The sequence below is a fragment of the Micropterus salmoides genome, unplaced genomic scaffold, assembly GCF_014851395.1.
Source record: "Micropterus salmoides isolate LMB-PRFRI ecotype aquatic unplaced genomic scaffold, ASM1485139v1 Ms_hic_scaffold_4, whole genome shotgun sequence".
NCBI classification, from domain to species: Eukaryota; Metazoa; Chordata; class Actinopteri; order Centrarchiformes; family Centrarchidae; genus Micropterus; species Micropterus salmoides.
Window position 1 is genome coordinate 20843930 of NW_024043372.1, and position 24292 is coordinate 20868221.

Here is a 24292-nt window from a genome sequence, read left to right on the forward strand (position 1 = left end):
ATGAATAAATGGGGGAAGACATCACATCAACAATCTGTTCATTTATGTTTCATTGATAAAGCAACGTTAATACGGTGATGACAACAGTAAGAAGCTTTGGCCATTATTGCTCTCTAATTAAGCATAATCATTTCTGTCAATGTGTTTATTATCCATTTAAATTCGTATTATTGTCTTAAACTTTGCTTTTTTTAAGCCGGTGAGTCTAAAAGTAAAAGTGATAAACTTTGATAAACTCTCAGTCAGTGACAAAAGATGCCAGATATCAGTTTATAGGCAAAAATACTCAAGCAGAGAGCGTAAAAGTACATGACCAAATAAAGCAAGTCATTTATGCTGAGTGAACACTGATCTCTCTATATAAGACAGGAGGCTGGACGGCCCCAAGGACTGACAGCCGACCAGTCAAGGTGAGTGAGTCAGTCTTTTATTAGCAGGAAGAAAACCAGCAGCTTAATGAACAATGCAGGGCATGACCACTTATTGCCAGACACTATAAAGTGAATACAGAAGTGTTGTGTTTATGCCAGGACTTCAGTGTACAGTAAGTTCATTTTTTATTTGAAATAGTTTAATTATAGTAATTTAAACTATTTGTTTCTTTTCTCAGAGCCCTCATTAAACAATCAATATCTGTTCTTCTGAGTGAAGGGAGGAAGGTAATTATTTTTTTCACCAGTGTTTCAATAACATGTATATTAAAGCATAACCTAGTGTGGAATGGTTAACAAATCAATTAACATAGCTCATTGCATCTTTCTTCATTAATGATGGCTGCATCAATAATTAGAAAAAGAAATTATCACTTTTGCTTAGTGGTGTCTGATACTTTTTAACAAGGATTTAGTAGCACATGTAAAACGTCATCACATCAACAAAGATAATGTACAGTTAGTGGACAATTTAACAATGATGTCACTCTGTTACAAACTAATTTTAGGTTTTGTGTTTAACAAGTAAAATATACCATTGTCCATTTTTTTCTGTTCTTCATTTGAGTGGAACGTTCATCACAACATTAACAGCATTTCCCCTTTATTCAGTAGTGAAGTACCAGCATGAGTGAAGGTGTCAAGCAGAGAGCAAAGAATGACTGGAATAACTGACTGCTGACTCTTTTTACTTACTTGCAGTAAAGGGTCACCATGAGTGGAGACGCGGAAATGGAGTGTTTTGGCCCGGCGGCCCTGTACCTCCGGAAACCAGAGAGAGAAAGAATTGAAGCTCAGAACAGTCCCTTTGATGCTAAAACAGCGTTCTTTGTGACTGAACCCAAAGAGATGTACCTTAAGGGGAAACTTATTAAGAGAGAGGGCGGCAAAGCCACCGTGGAGACTCTCTGTGGAAAGGTGAATAAGAAAATGTTACACAGTTCTGAATGAATTTATAGTACAAATCACATTTTAATGTCCCAGTGAAAACTGCTCGTGTACAAACACAAGTCTGTGTGGCAGACTGTGCTCCTCTGTGTTTTATTTTTATGTTTCAATCTGAGGAACACAATTCATTTTAAAAAGCTTTTGTTACAGAACTATGTTCAGCACTATAATGGATCTATCTTTGCACTAAACTATAAAGGGAAGGTATATAGATTTTAAACAGATTTTTTTTGTGGTTTTATAAATCACAAACTCTGGCTGTAACACAAATAACAATGCATACTGACCAGCTCACTCTTATCACCAGTCTACTGTCAAAACTGAAGTCCTGTGTTGTTTCGGCCCCTGTAACAGACCCTCACTGTAAAAGAAGATGAAATCTTCCCCATGAACCCTCCAAAGTTTGATAAGATTGAGGACATGGCCATGATGACCCACCTCAGCGAGCCTTCTGTGCTGTATAACCTCAAAGAGCGCTATGCAGCATGGATGATCTACGTGAGTTTGAACCGCTCATCGGTAGATGACACACAACTACAGGACTATATGTATTAATAAAAATCCTCTTTGTCTCCACAGACCTACTCAGGGCTGTTCTGTGTCACTGTGAACCCGTACAAGTGGCTCCCAGTGTATGACTCCATTGTAGTGGCAGGATACAGAGGAAAAAAGAGGATTGAGGCTCCACCCCACATCTTCTCCATCTCAGATAACGCCTACCAGTTCATGCTCACTGGTGTGTGGGAAATGTGCAGCAACTTTGCATTTTTTAAATGCAATATCACAATCGTTTGAGAAGAAAGCAACAATTACAGTGTGAACTTAAAATCGTATCTTGTGAAACCTATCGAGCATGTAGCAGCTAAAAGAAAGTCATTTTTAAAACATATTGACATTATAAGATGTTTAAAACCTCACATCATGGTGTACATTTTTAGAAATTGTTAGACTAAATAATGTAAACAAACTTACCAATTATGTAAATAATGTAAAAATATCTTACTTTTTTTTTAACAGACCGCGATAATCAGTCCATCCTTATCACGTAAGTTTGCCAATTTTACAAATGATTCACTGAACTTACAGTAATCCTGAAATCATCATAACTGCATGTCGAAGAAAAGTTTTGGCATGCCATATTTTTTTAACATAAATGAAACAACATACAGTAATACTGAGTGGACAGTATACACTGCACTACAAGTCTGAACAAGAGCTTCTTCCAATGTTTGTTCGGTTCACCTACAACAAGATGTTTCTGGTGCTTATTGACCTGTTTTTATTCTTAAAGTGGTGAATCCGGTGCAGGAAAGACTGTCAACACTAAACGTGTCATCCAGTACTTTGCGACAATCGCAGTGTCTGGAGGGAAGAAATCAGAACCTGTTGCTGGAAAAATGAAGGTAAATGAACACATCTGCTGTGTGTCAACCACACTGACATAGACATACTGTATGTTATCTTGGACTATCTGGTGTTATGTACTCATTTTAGTTTTCCCCTGGCTTTCTGTCTGAATGAAGGGGTCTCTGGAAGATCAAATCATTGCAGCCAATCCCCTTCTGGAGGCTTATGGTAATGCAAAAACTGTGAGGAATGACAACTCATCCCGCTTTGTAAGTGTTTGTTAACCTGAGTCTTTTAAAACAACATCAGAATGCAATAAGTCATAATTTTATGACTTCTTTTGAATAGGGCAAATTCATCAGAATCCATTTTGGAACAACTGGGAAGCTGGCCTCAGCAGACATTGAAACATGTAAGGCTATAAATGTTAAAGCAGATACCTCAGTTTATACCTTCAGCTAATTGAACTGACTAGTGTCTAACTGTGTGATCGACAGATCTGCTGGAGAAGTCTCGAGTGACGTTCCAGCTGTCTGCTGAGAGGAGCTACCACATCTTCTATCAGCTCATGACAGGCCACAAACCTGAGCTGATAGGTGAGAGATGTTTTATTTTTAAAGGTCATTCATTACCTGCTGTGTAGTGTATATTTGTGTACAAAAATTAACCACGTGTGCTTTATTTTGTCAGAGGCTCTGCTCATTACCACCAACCCGTATGACTATCCAATGATCAGTCAGGGTGAAATCACTGTCAAGAGTATCGATGACACTGAGGAGTTCATCGCCACAGATGTAAGAAAATGATCACATCTACATCCTACAAAACCTGTATGCACTTAGGAATGTGTTTCCTGAGTGCAGAACATTTATATTCTTTGAATACTCACAGACGGCCATTGATATCCTGGGCTTCACTGCAGAAGAGAAAATGAGTATGTACAAGCTGACTGGAGCTGTGATGCATCACGGAGCCATGAAGTTCAAGCAGAAGCAGCGTGAAGAGCAGGCTGAGCCTGATGGCACTGAGGGTGTGTTGCACACTGCTTTATTTTCATTTATTAACAGCAGTAGTTTTGAAAACTAGTGAATTTTGTATTCTTTATTAAATTACATCTTATCTCTCAACTTTCTCTTTTTTTCAGTTGCTGATAAAATCTCCTACCTCATGGGCCTGAACTCAGCTGACCTACTGAAGGCACTGTGCTACCCACGGGTGAAAGTCGGAAATGAGTTTGTGACTAAGGGTCAGACTGTGCCTCAGGTAAAATGTTCACTTCCAGAACAGTCTTGTGAATCATAACTATACAGCCTGAATAATCTGAATCATTTTAATTGTTCATTCTTACAACATCCTATTTAATATTTTATCGTTGTTGCATTTGTAAAATCAGGTCAACAATTCCGTCATGGCTCTCTGCAAGTCTGTCTATGAGAAAATGTTCTTGTGGATGGTCGTCAGAATCAATGAGATGCTGGACACAAAGCAGCCCAGAAGCTTTTTCATCGGCGTCCTGGATATTGCTGGGTTTGAAATTTTTGATGTACGTATTATGCCTGGCTGATGCTACATAATCTGATGCAGCTTCATTTAAAGCTGTTAGCTAATGTTACTTAAGGCCTTTGCTGACCTTTTATATCTTATTTTTTCAGTACAACAGCTTGGAGCAGCTGTGCATCAACTTCACCAATGAAAAACTGCAACAGTTTTTCAACCACCACATGTTTGTTCTGGAACAAGAAGAGTACAAGAAAGAGGGAATTGAATGGGAGTTCATTGACTTTGGCATGGACTTGGCTGCCTGCATTGAGCTTATAGAGAAGGTGAGTGACATGATGTATATTCAAAAACACAAACACAAATCTGATGACTTGAAAACTTTTCTTCTAAATAATCCATTTCTTCACGACAGCCAATGGGCATTTTCTCCATCCTTGAAGAGGAGTGCATGTTCCCCAAGGCTACAGACGTCACCTTCAAGAACAAACTGTATGACCAGCATCTTGGTAAAACCAAGTCCTTTGAGAAGCCAAAGCCAGCCAAAGGCAAAGCTGAGGCTCACTTTTCTCTGGTGCACTATGCTGGCACTGTTGACTACAACATCACCGGATGGCTCGACAAAAACAAGGACCCCCTGAACGACTCAGTGGTTCAGCTCTACCAGAAGTCTTCAGTCAAGCTGCTGGCCTTCCTGTATGCATCCCATGCCTCATCAGAAGGTACATACTGTTACCTGTCTCATTATGAGACATTAACAATTGCAAATGCATTACTTGGGTTGACTTTAAACATTCCATTGTAATTGTTGTTCCACTGACAGCAGAGGGTGGCAGCAAGAAGGGTGGCAAGAAGAAGGGTGGTTCCTTCCAGACTGTGTCTGCATTGTTCAGGGTAAGATGATGATGACAGACTGACTTGTGTACTTCATTGCACTAATTTAGTGTCATTTGCAAATTGTTGTGTAAGTGTATGTCCTTTAATTCTTTAGGAAAATTTGGGCAAGCTGATGACCAATTTGAGGAGCACACATCCTCATTTTGTGCGCTGCCTCATTCCCAATGAATCAAAGACACCAGGTATGTGCTCCTTGTCTCAATATTGATGGTTAACAAAGAAAGTCAAAGAAAATTTATCTATTATAGTGATTTGAACATTTCTTGTATAATTTTACAAATCATGTTGCTATAATAATATATCATAGGTCTCATGGAGAACTTCCTGGTCATCCACCAGCTGAGGTGTAATGGTGTGCTGGAAGGTATCAGAATCTGCAGAAAGGGCTTTCCCAGCAGAATCCTCTACGGTGACTTCAAGCAGAGGTAGCAGAAATCGAATCTTGAAAGTCATTTAAAGTGTTGATCATCTTCAAGCTACTGTGTCTAACTGAATGGAAACTTTACTTTTAGATACAAAGTTTTGAACGCTAGTGTCATCCCTGAGGGACAGTTCATTGACAACAAGAAGGCCTCAGAGAAACTACTGGGATCCATCGACGTGGACCACACTCAGTACAAGTTTGGCCACACTAAGGTAGAGTAAGAAAATGCTTCCTTGGACAAGGCTGTTTGTAAAGAGGTATAAGATGAACTATCATCAATAATTAATCATTTTAAAACTAACTAATTAAAATTATTTCTCAGGTGTTCTTCAAAGCTGGTTTGCTGGGAACTCTGGAGGAGATGAGAGATGAGAAACTGGCTGCGCTCGTCACAATGACTCAGGCCCTCTGCAGAGGTTTTCTCATGAGACGCGAGTTTGTGAAAATGATGGAGAGGAGGTATGTGTCTGTCTGCTACTGATGTTGTCTAAATTTGTATAAGTTTGTATAATTGTAAAGTGTATGTTTAAGGTCTTTACTCTTACAATAATGATTTTCTAACTCCATTTTTTCTTTGATTTTCATCAGAGAGGCCATTTACGCTGTCCAGTACAACATCCGCTCATTCATGAATGTTAAAACCTGGCCATGGATGAAGCTGTACTTCAAGATTAAGCCTCTTCTGAAGAGTGCAGAGACTGAAAAAGAGATGGCGCACATGAAAGAGAACTTTGAAAAGACCAAAGAGGAGCTAGCAAAGGCTCTGGCCAAGAAGAAAGAACTGGAGGAGAAGATGGTTTCTCTGCTGCAGGAGAAGAATGACTTGTTGTTGCAAGTGCAGTCTGTAAGTTGGATCATCACACTGCATGTGCATGTCTACTAAATATCCAATATCAAATGACTATTTTGGCAATGATGTGAACCTGTTTGCACTGACTTTTAGGAAAGTGAAAACCTCAGTGATGCAGAGGAAAGGTGTGAGGGGCTCATTAAAGCAAAAATCCAGCTTGAGGCCAAACTCAAAGAGACGGCTGAGAGACTGGAGGATGAGGAAGAGATGAATGCTGAGCTGACCGCAAAGAAGAGGAAGCTGGAGGACGAGTGCTCTGAGTTGAAGAAAGACATTGATGACTTGGAGCTAACCCTGGCCAAAGTGGAAAAGGAGAAACATGCCACTGAGAACAAGGTTCATGTCCCTCATTTCAGATTACTAAACTGTGAATAAATAAATAAATTGAAATAAATGATCAAATATTAAATTATTTTATTTATAATAACTATTTAGGTTAAAAACCTGGTTGAGGAAATGACATCTCAAGATGAGACCATTGTCAAGCTGACCAAAGAGAAGAAAGCCCTCCAAGAGGCCCATCAGCAGACCCTTGATGATCTGCAGGCAGAGGAGGACAAAGTCAACACTCTGACGAAAGCCAAGACCAAGCTGGAGCAGCAAGTGGACGATGTGAGTAATCTACATTTAAACACAACAGTCGAACTTGCTAATAAAACAGCAAAAATCTATAATTTGAAGTTGTTATTATTGTGACTTACGGTTTAATACTACAGTGTTTGCTACCCCCAGAATTCTTGGGGGTAGCAAACACTGACTTGAATACTGTCAGAAATACAATAAAACAGCTGTAGTAGTTTTTCACACATCAGCAGGACACAGTAAAGTTACCTTGAAAGTTACCTTGAAGAAAGTGAGTACCTTTCTTCTTCCTTTATTCCCTCCAATGTTTAAAATTGATCTGCAAAAATTACAAAAAATGAGTTTCGAGTCTTGTTTTGTAGACACATTTCAATAATCGACTGCGGTTAATGCTTTCTTAAAATAGTAAACACTGAAGCTGAAGTTATCAACTAGAAATGATTGTGCTGGATTACATGCACGCCTGGTCTCCTGTGATCACTTGCTTGCAAATTAAAGCAAGGGAATGGTGGAATAAATGGCTGTAGCAGAAAAACCGAATATAAACATCATCAAAAATTGAGTTTGATTTTCTGAATTATAACTTTCTATTTCGTTGACAGCTTGAAGGTTCCCTGGAGCAGGAAAAGAAGCTCCGTATGGACCTTGAACGAGCAAAAAGGAAGCTTGAAGGAGATTTGAAACTGGCCCAGGAATCCTTAATGGATCTAGAGAATGATAAGCAGCAGTCTGACGAGAAAATAAAAAAGTAAGATTAAATTTTAAAAAACGGCATCATGAGAGGTACTATTAATAAATTAAATGCAACTTTAATACACTAAATTCATTCTGTCCCCTTCAGGAAGGACTTTGAGATAAGCCAGCTCCTCAGTAAGATTGAGGATGAGCAGTCTCTTGGAATCCAGCTACAGAAAAAGATAAAGGAACTACAGGTATAAGTGGAAGCATTAGTCAAAATCAATAGGAACATTCAAATATCTTGAACAATTTTCAGCACAACTTTGTGTGTTTCAGGCTCGTATTGAGGAACTGGAGGAAGAGATTGAGGCTGAGCGTGCTGCTCGGGCCAAAGTGGAGAAGCAGAGGTCTGATCTCTCCAGGGAACTTGAGGAGATCAGCGAGAGGCTCGAAGAAGCTGGTGGAGCAACATCTGCTCAGATCGAGATGAACAAGAAGCGCGAGGCTGAGTTTCAGAAGCTGCGTCGGGATCTGGAAGAGTCCACCCTGCAGCACGAGGCCACCGCTGCAGCTCTCCGCAAGAAGCAGGCTGACAGCGTGGCAGAGCTGGGAGAACAGATTGATAACCTCCAGAGAGTCAAACAGAAACTGGAGAAAGAGAAAAGTGAATACAAGATGGAAATCGATGACCTCTCAAGCAATATGGAGGGTATCTCCAAGTCAAAGGTGAGAGAGCTACATTTTCATACAGTGAGCAAAAATGAATGGTGATATTTTTATATCATTTATATAATACATATATATGTTTTCTTTTTCCAGACAAACCTTGAAAAGCTGTGCAGGACATTAGAAGATCAACTGAGTGAGCTCAAATCCAAGAATGATGAAAATGTTCGTCAGCTAAACGACATCAGTACACAGAAAGCAAGACTTCAAACTGAAATTGGTATGAATATTATTTGCATTATTCTGCAAATATTGGGCTCCTACACTAGGAACCAAATCTATGTCATAATATTTAACCACTCAAATATACTAAAGTCCCCTGTGTGAGGCTTAGCAAACTAGTAACTCACCCTATTCTTTTTCCCATTATTTTACAACCCTATTCCTTTCCCCTCTCTTTCTTCTACCTAAATTTAAGATTTTGTTGCACATTGAACAGCATCAGCATGTGACACTAGCTGCAAACCTGTAAAATCTCTTCCACATGATGGCCAAGGAGCAAAACCTTTCTTGCATGATAATTTGTACATACTGTACATACATGATTAAGTTAGCTGTTGCAATTTTGTTCTGATGTGCATTAAGTCAATTCATATCTTTGATTAGGTGAAACTTCTCGTCAGCTGGAGGAGAAAGAAGCTCTTGTTTCTCAGCTGACAAGAGGCAAGCAGGCTTACACTCAGCAGATTGAGGAGTTGAAGAGGCACATAGAGGAGGAAGTTAAGGTAACAGTCAGCAGAATAATCACAGAGGAAAAGGCCACCAGACAATTGGTATCAAATGTTAATCAGGTGCTCATTTGGATCATAGGCCAAGAACGCCCTGGCTCATGCTGTTCAATCGGCTCGTCATGACTGTGACTTGCTCAGAGAGCAGTATGAGGAGGAGCAGGAGGCCAAGTCTGAGCTGCAGCGGGCAATGTCCAAGGCCAACAGCGAGGTGGCTCAATGGAGAGCCAAATACGAGACAGATGCCATTCAGCGCACTGAGGAGCTTGAGGAAGCCAAGTAATGAACAGTTCTGAAATCACACTGTTTCCACATGCATTGATTCTGTAAATCATCATAAAAACTGTTTACTGTATGTCTTAACAGGAAAAAGCTTGCCCAGCGTCTTCAGGATGCAGAGGAATCCATCGAGGCTGTGAACGCAAAATGTGCCTCTCTGGAAAAGACAAAACAGAGATTGCTGGGTGAAGTGGAGGACCTGATGATCGATGTGGAGAGAGCTAACACTGTGGCTGCTAACCTCGACAAGAAGCAAAGGAACTTTGACAAGGTTCGACACTTCTGTATAAACACATGGTTTCGACTGGTAACACGAGTTGACAAAAAACACTCAGTTGTTTATGGTACGTTCAGGTTCTTGCAGAGTGGAAGCAGAAGTATGAGGAGAGCCAGGCAGATCTGGAGGGAGCTCAGAAGGAGGCTCGTTCTCTCAGCACTGAGATGTTCAAGCTGAAAAATTCATATGAAGAAGCTCTGGACAACCTGGAGACCCTGAAGAGGGAGAACAAGAACCTGCAACGTAAGACAATTGACTCTGTTTATTGAGGCATTGACCCCAACTGATATGCCCTCCCAAACTTTACGTTGCTTAATATTCTAAAATGTATACTTTATAAATCTGCTCCAACAGAGGAGATCTCAGATCTGACTGAACAACTTGGTGAGACCGGAAAGACAATTCATGAGCTGGAGAAGGGAAAGAAGACAGTGGAAACTGAGAAGACAGAGATCCAGACTGCTCTGGAGGAAGCAGAGGTAAAACTGAATCATCGGTGATTATAGCTTATAGTGACAGTGGCAGTAGAACTACCTTACTGTTTCTGCTGTAGCTGTGAGCCCGTTTTAAAACATTAGCTGAGCTTTAGGGCCCACCTGTGTGAGCCTCATCTTGTGAACGTGTTGGGCTTGACACCTCTTCAGTGTGACTCAGCCTCAGCTTTTGTATTTTTAATGAAGGAACTGCTTTGTGCTCTAGTTGTAAAAGCTCACACTTGTTCACAGGCTACCCTGGAGCACGAGGAATCCAAGATCCTCCGCATTCAGCTAGAGCTCACCCAAGTCAAGAGTGAAATTGACAGAAAGATTGCAGAGAAGGACGAGGAGATTGAGCAGATCAAGAGGAACAGCCAGAGAGTGATTGAGTCCATGCAGAGCACTTTGGATGCTGAGATCAGGAGCAGGAACGATGCCCTGAGAATCAAGAAGAAGATGGAGGGGGACCTCAATGAGATGGAGGTTCAGCTGAGCCACGCCAACCGCCAGGCAGCTGAAGCCCAGAAACAGCTGAGGAACGTGCAGGGACAGCTTAAGGTACAGCCACTGAAGGATTTGTGGAAGAGCATCTTGCTTTAAAAAGTAGCTGAAAGTGTTTGCTGATACATCTGTCAATGTTTAACATTTCAGGATGCCCAGCTGCATCTTGATGAAGCCATTAGAGGTCAAGAAGACATGAAGGAGCAGGTTGCGATGGTGGAGCGCAGGAACAACCTGATGCTGGCTGAGATCGAGGAGCTGAGAGTCGCACTGGAGCAGACGGAGAGAGGTCGCAAAGTGGCTGAACAAGAGCTGGTTGATGCCAGCGAGCGTGTGGGGCTGCTGCACTCTCAGGTATCAGCTCAAAGGCTGACAAACAAGAATATAAACTTTGTTCTTCTGTAATTCAACACATGCAAATTCATTTTTTCTTCTTTAAAAACAGAATACCAGCCTCATCAACACCAAGAAGAAGTTGGAAGCTGACCTTGTCCAGATCCAAGGTGAAGTGGAAGATTCTGTCCAGGAAGCAAGAAACGCTGAAGAAAAGGCCAAGAAGGCCATCACTGATGTGAGTCTCCTGACAAATTTCTATGTAACTGAACACTAAGCATAGTGCATAATATGTCAGTGCAAAACATCTTACTTTAGGCCTAGACGTCTTGAAACATTAGACTGCAATACGATTATATCCTAAAATGTAAAATTCAACAACACTTCAGGCTGCCATGATGGCAGAAGAGCTGAAGAAGGAGCAGGACACCAGTTCTCATTTGGAGAGGATGAAGAAGAACCTGGAGGTGACAGTGAAGGACCTGCAGCATCGCCTTGATGAAGCTGAGAATCTGGCCATGAAGGGCGGCAAGAAGCAGCTCCAGAAACTGGAGGCTAGGGTAAAGAAGAATCTCATTGACAACCTCATCTCTATTTTTGTTTTAATGTTAAAATCTGGCCCTCCCAGTAATAGCGCACATTGTTCATATTTCAGGTGCGTGAGCTTGAGGCTGAAGTTGAAGCTGAGCAGAGACGAGGAGCCGATGCAGTCAAAGGTGTTCGTAAATATGAGAGAAGAGTGAAGGAGCTCACCTATCAGGTAGGCTTTTTTTTCTCCCTATTGATTGTGCAGCTGTCTGAAAAAGGTGCAAATGGATTGAAGCAATCATGAATCCATGGAAATTGCAGACTGAGGAGGACAAGAAGAATATTGCCCGACTTCAGGATCTGGTGGACAAGCTGCAGCTGAAAGTGAAGGCCTACAAGAGGCAGTCTGAGGAGGCTGTGAGTCAGAAACTTGTTATAACCTTTTCACTGTGTTGTGTCAAATAAAGTTGCACGAGGGAAACAGAAATATACAACCTTACTCTTCTTTTAAGTCTGTAAAATGTCTGACAGTAAAAAATAAAATGTATTACCAGAATCTGTAAATCTCTGTATTCTCGGTCTTGATGGATATTTACTCGAGTGTTGAATTTCACAGGAGGAGCAGGCCAACACTCACCTGTCCAGGTACAGGAAGGTGCAGCATGAGATGGAGGAAGCTCAGGAGCGAGCTGACATTGCCGAGTCTCAGGTCAACAAGCTGAGGGCAAAGAGTCGGGAAATTGGAAAAGTAAGTAATTCATAAAACTCAGGCAGTTCAAGTAGTTATTGTTAATCTTACAGGAAAACAACATGATTGATTTTATGAGCTAATGCATCAGTACGCTGACTGTTTTTATTTTCATTCCATTTGGATTTCAAATGGATGAAGTTAAAGCTACGCACATGTTGCATGATAAAATAGTTTCTCAGTCCTGCAAAGTTTACTGTCATTCATTATTTTTTCTTTCCATTTTCCGTCCATTTTAGGGAAAGGAGGCTGAAGAATAATCTGCGACCTCTTTGAGAGACACAAATGAGAATCATAAAATATGATTTCTTTTCATTGAACTGCTGATTAAAAATTGCAGATCTATATGAAATAAATTATGTTGCCAGTCTGCTGCCTCAAAATGTGTCTTTTCACAACAAAAACAAAAGCACCGCCACTTGGTTTATGGAAGAGAAAAGTGCAGGCTGGATTTCTTGATATAGCTGGAGACTAAAACAGTTTGAGTTTTGGTGCCTGCATCTACAAATCTTCCTCACTTAAGCACAATTTGCCATCAGTAGCCATGTTTTGACAAAAAGCACATTCTTCTTTTTTCATGTAATATATTAATTATTCAAAGGAAATCTTGTTGAAGAGGTACACACACCAGTGTTGCCATTGTCACAAAGCATTCACATGGAAACAACTGCATATCAGTCATGAGACAGAACCAACAACTAGTAAACAAATACAAGTAAATAACCATCTGAGTTACCAACCTACTGTCGAGAAACAATTGCAGAAACATCAGTTCTGCAGTGAATGAGGCCTGAAGGGAATAGTTAGACATTTAGGAAAATATGCTCATTTGCTCTTATGCTACTCTACTGTCCGTTCTTCACTGTGGGTGACAAATAATACAGTGAAATTATAATATTTAGAAAATTTAGTCATTGTTTCCTATTTGTTCTTGAATACATGGCTGCCTTAGTGATCATCTGTCTCATGTGATGAACAAACAAACATGTTTCATGTTGTGAAAGGTCATTCATGAGGGATTCTCTCCCATTTTCCTCTTTTAGCTCAGTAATAGGATATAGGAATGACTTTGCAAAGAGTGCCAATGAACGATCCATATCAACTGTAGCCCTTGGGACAGTACAGTGACACAGGGGGCTGCTGTACTCGACCATGACCATGAGTTTGAATACAGCAAAACACACTGCAATCTGATCTATCATAGAAACAGGAAACATGTTTAACCTAAAGAGCTTAAAGCAATACTTTGACATTTTGGAGAATATTCTTTTTCGCTTTTTAGAGAGAGAGAGAGAGAGAGAGAGAAGACACACACACACACACGCGCGCGCTTACTGTTTTGTTTATTTATTTTAGAGAGAGCGAGAGAGAGAGAGAGAGAGAGAGAGAGAGAGAGAGAGAGAGAGAGAGTTTGGTTAGAAGATAACTACCACTTATTCCTATCTGTTAAATTTGACACTACAGCTTAGCATTGCACAAAGACTGGAAGCAGAGGGAAACGGCTAGCCAGGTTCTGTCCAGTAGTAGCAAAATCCACCTAGAAGCACCTCTAAAGCTCACTAAGTAACACTTTATTTGTCAGTTATTTAACTTGTATAAAACCTGAAGTGTAAAAATGACACATTGTGGTTTTACTGGTGCCATATTCCTGTGCATCCTGGCCAGATGCAGTAGCTTCTTGTGGTCATGTCGTCACCATGACGTTGCCAGGGATAAATATTCTTGCAAATGTCTCATGGTGATGAATTTAAAATAAACATCTTCATCATAATCTGTCACATACCTGAACAGGGTTTCTCTCACCTTGACCGCTGGGCAGGTCTGCCTGTGATGAAGTGCTCATCCTGCACAGTAGTGAAAGTTCAGTGCACACTTTTAACAACACAATCAGACTTTCATGGCAGTAATCTGAAAAGTAACATTATAAACTGGGAGTCAAGTGAGAGTAAAGAGGTGGCGTGTTTTGCTTGTTGCATCGTTGCTCTTCCTAACAGCAGAGAAGAAAAACAAGTCACACAAATCCTTTAGGGAAAAGCAGTACTGAGCTCTTCCTCTTTGTGGAGCCATTTCATTAATAGCGTGACAAATTACCTTTCTTTCTCCCACCACTAAACTCCTGCACGTTTGCTCCTGAAGTTGTGGCACCAAACACGACATCTTACTACCATGTTATTGTCTTACTGCACACACAGGGGGCAGTTGGGTATTTTACAAGTAGCCTATTTGTGTAGTTCAATTTTGTATTTTGATCTTTTTTACTTCCATATAAATATCAACGCACAGCTAAGTATGGTATATTACAGTAGTATTTTTCTGACTCAGAATGACTCAGAAAGGTTAAATTCTGCTCAGAGACCCTCACAAGTAGCCTTAGTTCACTCATGTATCTTATCATAAATAACTAGGTAATAAGGTTCAAAGCCATTAGTTACTTCCAGTATTGTAGTAGTTATTAAAAGTATAAAATGTATCATAATTTTAAAACTCACAACCTGCTGAAATCATTTTACAATCTTGAAAAGAAATATGCTCTCTTACAAACCTGTAAAGCAGAAACATTCAATCATCATTGTCAATTGCTCGACTATAAAATCTTCTGGACACAACATCTTATGCTACAGAAGATTCTAGTTCTCCTATTTGATAAATTATAATTAAAAGTAGTTTTACCCATGGGGAAGTCATAGCCTACACCAATCCTCTTCTCTGTTGTTCTCTGAACGCTTCATCTGTTCAGTGTCTCTGTTGTTCAGTTTATGAGAGACAAGCCTCTGAGGTCTGCTGGTCATACCTCACATGAGGCATTTCAAAATGACAATAGGATTCAAACTGCTTTGCCAAACACTGATGGTATGATTTCATAGCTAAATCAGACTGTGTATTTCTCTTTAAGCCACATAACCAGGCACTATGCCTGCTGGATAGAGAGTTATCACATAATCCAAACACTACTGAGAGCAGCTGGCCTGCAGGACTGTTGGTGAATCAGAGGAGCCAAAACATCCCACAACCCCCCATCCAAAGCTTTTTGTGTCTGTGGCCAGCGACGTATCATCTTTCCTCTGAAGACCTCAGCTTACCGTTTGATGTCTTTACTGACTGACATTATGAGCAAATGCTCATGACGAACCATACAAGCAGCTTGACCCTTGGATATCTTTTCTGGTTCTCACCAAGCTGCCCAAAACTCATGTTTTAATCCTTGACAGCTGACACAGAGACAAAGTCTCTCTGCATTAGATAATGGAAACATACAGGAGTTACACAGTAGCTTCAGTTCAGGTCACTGTATTGTGAACCTGCAGTAAAGTGCCAGGACATAGTTGACTTCCTGAGAATCTCACCTTCTTACGTTCAAACATTTATAAGCAAAATGGAAAGTTTTCTCACTTGTTTGTCTAGTGGTTAAGGAGTCCAGAGGGCAAGGGTCGCTTTTGATCTTAATAACGCCACATTTCTTTTGCTACTGTGATCAAAAACATCCAACTGTCCATGTATTATATCTAGAAATACAGACATCTGTTAAAATGCCATGGAGGAACACAGTAAAGAGCTCCAACATATTTTCATATGTCAATAGAAAGAGTTTTCCCCAACAATTTAATAATCAATAATAATTTAAGTAATTTATCAAGCTAAACATGTTAGAAATATTATCTAGCTCTGTAAAGATGTGAAGACATCACGCTGTTGGGAACCTGTGATGGGCATTGTTCACAATTTTCTGGCCTATTATTGGCTAAACAGTTGAAATAATCGAAAGATTAATAAATAAAAAAAAATTTAAATTACTAAAGTTTCTGAAAAATTAGTTCATGTTTATGAATTGCATACTATATGCTTTGTTGATGCCTGAAGAAGATTCTTCTTTTCATCTGGCAAAACAAGTTAAAAATTTTTTAGTGCACTGCAGGAGGTAACCAGCTATTTTACCTGTTTTTATTACCTGCAGCCAAAACTAGTCACTAGATAGGCCTCCTTGTCTTATAACATAAAATCATGGCACTGTTATGAGTCAATATGTTGGAGCATTTTGTTTTTTGTTTTGAGTCATTCCTTTACTTCTTAATTTCTACTGGGCTGAGGAGAGCAAATGAGAGATTAGTCTGAAATAACATGAAAAAGATAATATTTGTCTAATTAATGTAACAGTGTATAGTAGCAGTACTAAACGAGGTGGAGTCATCATTTCGCCTGCCACACAGGTTATTAAGGCTAAGCCTTCACCGGGTAAAGTGATTTGGACTATAAATGAGATTAAGTGTAATTAAGTAGACTGTAGTTTATTAAATGTAGAATGTGTGAAAGAACAGTGACGATTCAGAGCTGAAGTGAAAAATATCAATAGCATTTAATCACCAAAGATATAAACATTTAAATATCCATTTTGTAATGTGACTGACAAAATCTTTACAAAGTTAGCCTTCATCTTCTGCTGACTGCTTCACATCGTCTGTACAAAAAATGAGGTGGCATTGGAGACTGGCACAAAGAGAGAGGAAACTGTCCAAAGTAAACGACAACATCGGCAAAATGAAAAGCAAAGTTACAGCAAAAACACTGACATTCTTATTTTTTGATACTCGGTAAATAAAAAGGACAAAGACTTACAGTATGTATCTTTTTTTCTCTGCTTTGCAATTTTCTTGTTAACTGCTTTGTGCACCAAAAGAAGCATCAAACACATTCGATTCCTTTCTGTTCAACACAAATCTTATTCACAATACCCAAATAAATAAACAAATAAAAGAATACATAATCAAATGAAATAAGCAACACTTAAATCTATTTCATAAACAAAGTGAATTAATAAAAGGGGTGTCCCCACACATGCCACTGCCTTGTTTGTTTTATAGCCTTTAAATGCATAAATCATTTCCATTTGATGTCACTTTTTTCCTAAATAAATGACAAAAGTTTAATCAGGCAGTATGTTGCTCGTAACTCTAAATACCTCTGTGCTTTTACTTGCCGTAGAGACCTAAATTGCAAACACTGACAGTTATTGTAGGCTTCACTGAAGTCAAACTTTCAGCTTCGTTTGTTTACACACAGCAAAGAGCTCTGAGGCCTCAGAGGGCGCCCTGGCTTCTCCCCATAGTGCTGGAGAGCTGGATGTGGACAGGAATGTAAAATATCCATCAGACTATGTACACAAATCTGTAAATTGTTCAAAATATCATGCAAATAAATACCGGTAATTCAAAACAAAACTACAACACTGACCTCAACAGTAGTAATATATTGTAGGCTATAAAGAGTTTCACAAAATGTCTTTCCTTCAATGTACACCAGTATTGTTTGAATAATGCAATACGACCAAAAATGAATACAGCAGGTCTCAGAATAAAAGCTGGGTTTTTTTTGTTCATTTCTTTTTTTAAAGCAGTGTTTTTGCTGAGGTCTCCAAACAGTGTTGAGCTTCAGTCTGTTTCTCCGGGTCCCCCACCATGCTCGGGTACAGCAGAGAAATGGAGAACAGTAGGTATACTGTACATAAACATTCACTCGTTTCAGTCAGTCCTAATGGAAAAGTATATGTTTCCAACAGGCTTCAAATATAGAATATACAGTGTGCCAATGGGACGAAGTAAAATCTATGAAAATGGACAGTGTCTGTGCTTTGATTCGAGGCTGAACCACAGTGTAGAGATAAACGACATGTAGCAGACGGGCAGCAGGGTTGGTTCACGTCGCTTTGACGAACATCTCTCCATGAGAAGGCAGGAGGGGAGGCCAGCTGCTCGACATGCCTCTGTTGTGCTCTTTCACAACCGTGCTGTGCTCCTTTTAAAAGCTTTCATAAGTTCATGAAGTGCATCCTTTTCTTCCCTGACGAGAAGTCCATTTAGAGTTGAACCATTGCAACCCTTTAAATTTAACCGTGTCTTTCACAGGGCCTGCAGGATGAACGTCCACACGTCTAAGATACAAATGTTCCTGCCATCCAAAATGAGTGCAACAAAGGCACTGCAGGGTGGAACTCCAGGCAGACGGAGAAAAACAGCATTTTACAAATGTTATGTCGAAAAAGCTTGTAAAAAATATCCCCGATTAATGTGACAGAACAAATGGTAACACAAAAAGACACCAGGGGCTGATGAATCACTGTGGGAAATTGTTTTCGAGATTTTATCATGTATAACTTCTAAAGAAGACAGTGATACATTGTTAAGTTACAAAGTCTTCACTAGAATTTAACTTACTTAAAGTGACTCCAAAGGTGTTCAGCAGTTAAAATTTTGAACTGAACAATATGAGAGAAAATAAATGTGTTGAAAAAACACATCTGACACAAATTATTATCGTGAGTAGAGTAGGGCTGCCACGATTAGTCGTAATCGACGACGTCGACTATAAAAATTCGTCGATGTGAAATTTAATTCTCGACGCATCGTTATAGATGCCGTTTAAGGGAGAGATAACAATCTTCATACTAGGAACATTTGTGGTTTATTTCAAACTGCAATACACTACAGGAAGTGCTGGGGGCAGTATCGCTTCCACTGTCTGCCATGACTGCTTCACCGTAAAACTACTCACGAAGAAGAAAGTTTCACGTGAGAAGGAGAAAGAAGCGGAGAAAGAGGCGAACACCAGAGCGGCTTTTGTTTTTAATTTTGTACACTATATAATCTCTAATTGGGCTACACTTGTGAGCGGTTTTGAGTCGAGAAATCAACTGTGTTAGAACTTGAATATTGGCAGTTTTACCAAAGTTGATGGCGAATCGAAAATGTGCTCAAACGTTTTCGGGGTTGAGAAGCTCCACAAGTGCCCGCGAGGTTAACGGTGGCAGCCGGCCGGCCAGTCGGGCCACAGAGCCCTCTGGTCCCAGTTACTCAGACCACTGCAGCAGCAACAACAGAGCTGCATTTATTTGTGGCGGCCCGCCACATACTGATTTTGTTTTGATTTTATTTTACTAGGCCTACTTAAAATCCTATTTGATTGCAGATGAGCGCCGTAGCGCACACGCGCAGCACATCCTCTCGCTCGTCTGTCTCATAAAAACCGCAGCACAAATCTGTCCAACACAACGCTGGGAATGTCGAGACCCAGCTTTGAAAAAAGTAAATCAAGGAATATCTGTCTCTTGATGCAGCCTACAGAACATTCTCCACTAAGTTACTACCTAAAATTTATAAGCACTTTTGAAAAATAAACTACAGAAGTTGTATGAAAGGGGACTGTTTCTAATGTTACTGTTAATTTGCTTTTATTTTATATAGTTCCAAAGCAAAAATCTTTGTTAAACAGTTAAAAGTTTTAAAGTTAGTATAAATCAGTGAATTATAGGAGTAGCCTACGCTGTCTTGTCTTCCTTGGTTTCCCCCTGGCGTTGATACTGGTGTTCATTCTGAATATTAAACCTCATTCACTTAATGGTAAGGTTAGCTAGTTAGGCTGTGTGTTAAGAGATCAGTAGGCTAGTTCACTTGAAAGATATTTAATTAGTTAAATGGGTTAATTAGGGTTAGGTAGTGACAAAAATAATCGTGACTAGTGACTAATCGAATAAATAATTAACAGATTTGTCGACCAAGAAAATAGTCATTAGTAGTAGAGATTTTTATGTTAAGGGGTTGTTTAATACAGCACAATAATCATACAGGCTGTGACCTTGTTTGTACAATTTGTCAGATGGAGAGTTTGGTGAAAACAACCTGCTAACTGTATGCCTTACAACCACATTGCTTTATAAATAAAATATAACAGTCAGCCATAACCTTATGACCACTGACAGGGGAAGTGAGTAACAGTAATTATCTGGTTACCATTGCACACATTAGTGTGTGGGACATATTAAGTAGCAACATTTTGGCCCCAAAGTTGATGTGTTAGAAGCAAGAAATATGGTCAAACTTATGGAATTGAGCAACTTTGACAAGGCCAAATTGTGATGGCTTAAGACTGGGTCAGATCATGCCCACAACTGCAGCTCTTGTGGGGCGTTCTCGGTCTGCAGTGGTCAGTACCTATCAAAAGTGGTCCAAGGAAAGAAAAGCAGGAAATGGCGACAGGGTCACGGTGAGCCAAGGCTCATTGATGCATGTGGGGAGGGAAGGGTGGCCCGTGTGGGCCGATCCAACAGACTAGCTACTGCAGGTCAAATTGCTGAAAAAGTTAATGCTGGTTCTGATAGAAAGACGTCAGGACACACATTGCATACACAGAGGAGTCCATGCCTTGATGGGTCACAGCTGTTTTGGTGGCAGAGGGAGACCAGCAGGTGTTCTTAATGTTATGGCTGATTGGTGTATGTTAAAGCAGTGGTCGGCAATAGGCAGGCCCACCAGCAATAATTTCTGGCCTTGATAGATTGCTTTGATAGCAGAAAAATAAAAAATGATTAATAATGATAGCGGCTGGTGCTGAAATAGATCTCAGTCATGACAACTACAGTTACTCACACACTCACTGCCTCCAAAATAAAAGTGCGAGAATGTTTTTTGCAGCAATGCTTTATGTCAATTTTGTTTAACAAGGGAGATAAAAAAAAAATATCTGCAGTTATTTGGAATCAATCTTACCGCGCAGTAGTACTGTGCTAAACATGCACAGGATTAGCCTGTATGAGGATTTGAAATAATTTCACTTTGTTCTGGGCCGCCATTTAACGGCTTGAAAAAAATTTGGCATCTAGTGTAGATGTAGATAGTGGAAGTTACAGTCACAAGTAGTATAGCTGCAGGCGGCCACGGAGGAGAAGTCTGACACGTGCGTTGCGCAGACAGATGAGACAAGACCCACACTGATAAAATGAGTCAAATTAAATAAATTGTATGTAACAGATAATGATTTTCCAACTGTTACATAAGCACAGTCGTCGTGTTTTTTCCTAATGACAAACCGGTGACTTCATGAACAAAAATAATAAATTTCAGTGTTGAGTTTTGATTTTCATGTGTTAGGATTTTGCTGTTTGACACTGAATGTACTAATGTACTTGTAACCACGCTCTGGGAAACTGAAGGGCAATTTTTTTTTTATTTCAACTACTAATCATTGAATAATAGAGATAACAATAATAATTGCTTAGTTGCATCCCTAATATATGTTGCATGTATTATTTCTTTGTTATGGGGTTAATGTTTAACATGCATACAATACTGGACAGACACAAACTGTGACAAAACTGCTAAAAGTCTTACAGCTTCATAATTTTGTACAAACTTGAATCAGACGTCAACATCATGACGCCTTATGCATGATAAAAATGAAAACATTCTGCCACAGCGAATCATCACTTTCAGTGTGACATCGGGGGAATCTCAACAGAGCGCCAAAAAGCATCACATACTGATAAAATATTGATTACACAGAAAGCTGTTCAAAGCTACATTCCCCATACAGAAGCATACACAAGTGCATAAATTCAGGTTTGACAAATAGTGGCGATACAAGATATAAAAAAAAAGGGACAGAGAGCTTCCCTTTAACCAACAACTGATGTAATGCGCCTAAAAACATGTCAGCTACACACTGACATCTGCACATGTTTTGTGCTATAACACTATAGATAACACAGAATGTCAATTACTTCAAATCTAAATTTAATGAGAAATTGATGGTCATGATAATTACTGCTAGAATAAAGCAAACTATTATCAGTATAGTGGTTTAGTGCAAAACAGCAGTATTGCACTAAACCACTGAAGTGTTTTTTTGGAGGATTCACTACTACATTATTGTAACAAAAACACTGTTAACATTTGATACGACCGTATGTTTCTGTCTGATTTTACACCTTTAATCAATTCATATCAACTGGAAGCACATCAAGTTCATGCCAAGCCTCTGTGGAAGCATTTGAACAAAACAAACCTTGCCTTTAACAATCCTTGAATCAATGAAACTACACGGACACTTCATCACTGATATGTGTTATGAAAAGTCACAAAATCTTGCTGGAGGTCTGACACTGGTATTTCTCATCATACTTTTCTCATCTGTTGTCTTATAAATGAAAATGCTCTAAGAAAAATATTTTTAGGGGGGAAAAATACTTCTCATCTAAATTCTGTCTGAAATAACGATTTAAGAGACAGAGCGTACTTGAGACAGCAGAGGGAGGTCATTCTGGGTCGTTGTCATCTATGATGGAATTTATAGTCCTGAAACTGTCTGGCAAAGGTCAGAGGTGGATTGAAAGACACTGAAGTGAATTTGAGGTTAAGGCCTGGATCTACTATCATGTAAAAACCGCTGTAGGTGCAGGAGCTCCTTCATGTGCAAAGATATTTACTACGTACTGGACATGCAAATGAAACCTGGCACAGACAATCCATTTTAATTTTCACAAAGCCAACAAAAACAGAAGATGCCAGGAGCAGCGGCGTCTGAGCAAATTATAGGAGGGAGCCTGAATTGTGGAGCTCAACCAGCAGCAGGTTCTGTCTATTTCTTTCCATGTTCATTCGGTTATGTAAATACTTTCTATAGCTTTACCCAGCAGTTGTATGGAAACTTTAAACCATAGTTAACCAACAGTTAACTATTTAGGTGGGCCTCATCGAAGGAGCCACAGTGACAATGAAAAATCTAAAAACTCAGAATAATGTCTCTACAAAGTTGTTTTGCCAATCACAGAGCTCTTCTGGATAATACCCGGTCATGTGGTGGCATGTGCAGCGTTGTATTTTCAGTGATGACAAGTAACTATTTACATTTACTCAAGTACTATACTTGGGTACAGTGTTGAGGTTGCTTGTACTTTACTTGAGTAATCCCATTTTATCTCCTAAAAGGTAACCTGTGGAGTTTTGACCACTAGCAGCGCTATGGAGCAATGAAAACAGTGGGTCCCTGTTGGAAACCCCAATGGTTTCACTCTATTCCAACGATCCACAGGTGGCAGGCAGTAAGGCGCCACAAAATGCTGCAATACGTCAGAAAATGCAGGGAAGAAGACTGCTATCAAGTAAATATGGGTGTAAACAAAGCAGTTTCAGTTTTTTATGTGGTAGGAAATGCATTCAACAAGTGTTTCGGGTGAGAAACACTAATTGTAAACAGAAACTTTGTTTGCTAGAAAAATCCACAGAGCACCTTTAATTCTTAAATATTTAACTTTTTACTCCACGAGATTTATCAGACAAGTAGTTACTTTTCATTTTTTCACAGAAAACCTATGCTGAGTTTTTAAAATGACTGTTATTGATAAAACTACCCAACGGTGTATAAAGTACTGAAGGTTAGCTCTATCTTGATTAGCTACAACATTTAAATGCTCCTACATGTTAATGCATAACTAATATTAATCTGATAATATAATGATTGATATGTTGATGTAACACATAGGGTCCATTCTGCTGTCAAATGAGTATTTATGCTTTTAAGTAAATTTTGTTGCTAATACTTGTATTTCCACAGATTGGTATTGCTAAAAATATCTGAGTACCTTCCACCACTGTGTTTTTACCACAAACCAAATAGACTGAGTTTTTAGATCTTTTATAATTTCACTACCACAATCCCACCTAAAGTTGTGAGTTCCAGCTGAGTGGTTATTTATTGGCCCGTTAAAAGTACATTTCAGCTGCCTCCCTGACTTTTTGGTGTTTACATGGCTGATCCTGTGTGCAAAAATGTTAAACATGCTTGTCCTAGTTTAAGTAGCATGCACACTCAACACATTCTCTTCCTATATTTTGCACTCAAGCCCTGGAACACCAACAAATGCATAAGCAATAAGGCATAAAACACTAAGAGCTTATCCACTTTTGTTTTTTTACCCAAGCACAAATGTTCTATGGGACGTTTGTAGATCAAAAACGAAGAATTTTGCAGTTGCTGTTTGATCTGACCTTCAGTAGATCCGAGCCTAAACCCAAAGAGATGAAAGATGTCAGTTAGAGTGTTTGAACGTGTCAGAGATGAAAAAGAGGCAGAATAAGCTGAATAAAGAGAAGGACTCCTATGGAGGACTGCAGAGCATGACCCCGCCCGCACTCTGACGTGTTTTCCTGCAATGAGAGTTAACAATAAATCCAGAGCAAATGATTCATCATTAGTGTATTGACATTGGAATTTGTGCCT

The 24292-nt window shown here is 39.6% G+C and overlaps 2 protein-coding genes across 5 annotated transcripts in view; one reads left to right on the forward strand and one right to left on the reverse strand.

Moving 5' to 3' along the window:
• The first annotated feature begins 367 nt into the window (after positions 1–367).
• On the forward strand, positions 368–12620 carry LOC119886125 (myosin heavy chain, fast skeletal muscle-like). Of its 3 annotated transcripts, none has more exons than XM_038696659.1 (41): positions 368–410; positions 611–659; positions 1134–1349; positions 1734–1877; positions 1959–2115; positions 2397–2424; positions 2671–2782; positions 2903–2995; positions 3075–3138; positions 3224–3322; positions 3417–3520; positions 3618–3756; positions 3871–3989; positions 4120–4269; positions 4379–4549; positions 4639–4945; positions 5047–5117; positions 5215–5302; positions 5428–5545; positions 5633–5756; positions 5867–6003; positions 6133–6388; positions 6488–6730; positions 6830–7006; positions 7579–7724; positions 7818–7908; positions 7991–8380; positions 8474–8600; positions 8987–9105; positions 9191–9387; positions 9475–9658; positions 9742–9907; positions 10019–10143; positions 10390–10698; positions 10792–10995; positions 11087–11212; positions 11364–11534; positions 11630–11734; positions 11824–11919; positions 12119–12250; positions 12490–12510. In XM_038696659.1, the coding sequence occupies exons 3-41, from the start codon at positions 1146–1148 to the stop codon at positions 12508–12510; spliced, it is 5814 nt and encodes a 1937-aa protein (XP_038552587.1). In that variant the 5' UTR covers positions 368–410; positions 611–659; positions 1134–1145. The 3 variants fall into 3 exon arrangements, with proteins under 3 accessions (XP_038552587.1, XP_038552588.1, XP_038552589.1); XM_038696660.1 differs by having other exon boundaries at positions 5050–5117; XM_038696661.1 differs by lacking the exons at positions 368–410; positions 611–659 and having other exon boundaries at positions 1138–1349; positions 12490–12620.
• Positions 12621–16577: 3957 nt separating this feature from the next.
• LOC119886678 (voltage-dependent calcium channel subunit alpha-2/delta-2-like) overlaps positions 16578–24292 on the reverse strand; it is a 48403-nt gene continuing 40688 nt past the window's right edge. The window contains exon 38 of one of the 2 annotated variants that reach the window (XM_038697580.1): positions 16578–24077. In XM_038697580.1, coding sequence (XP_038553508.1) covers positions 24063–24077 — 15 coding nt within the window. In that variant the 3' untranslated portion in view covers positions 16578–24062. Of the gene's footprint in view, positions 24220–24292 lie in introns of both variants that reach the window. The other variant, XM_038697579.1, reaches the window with a different exon arrangement.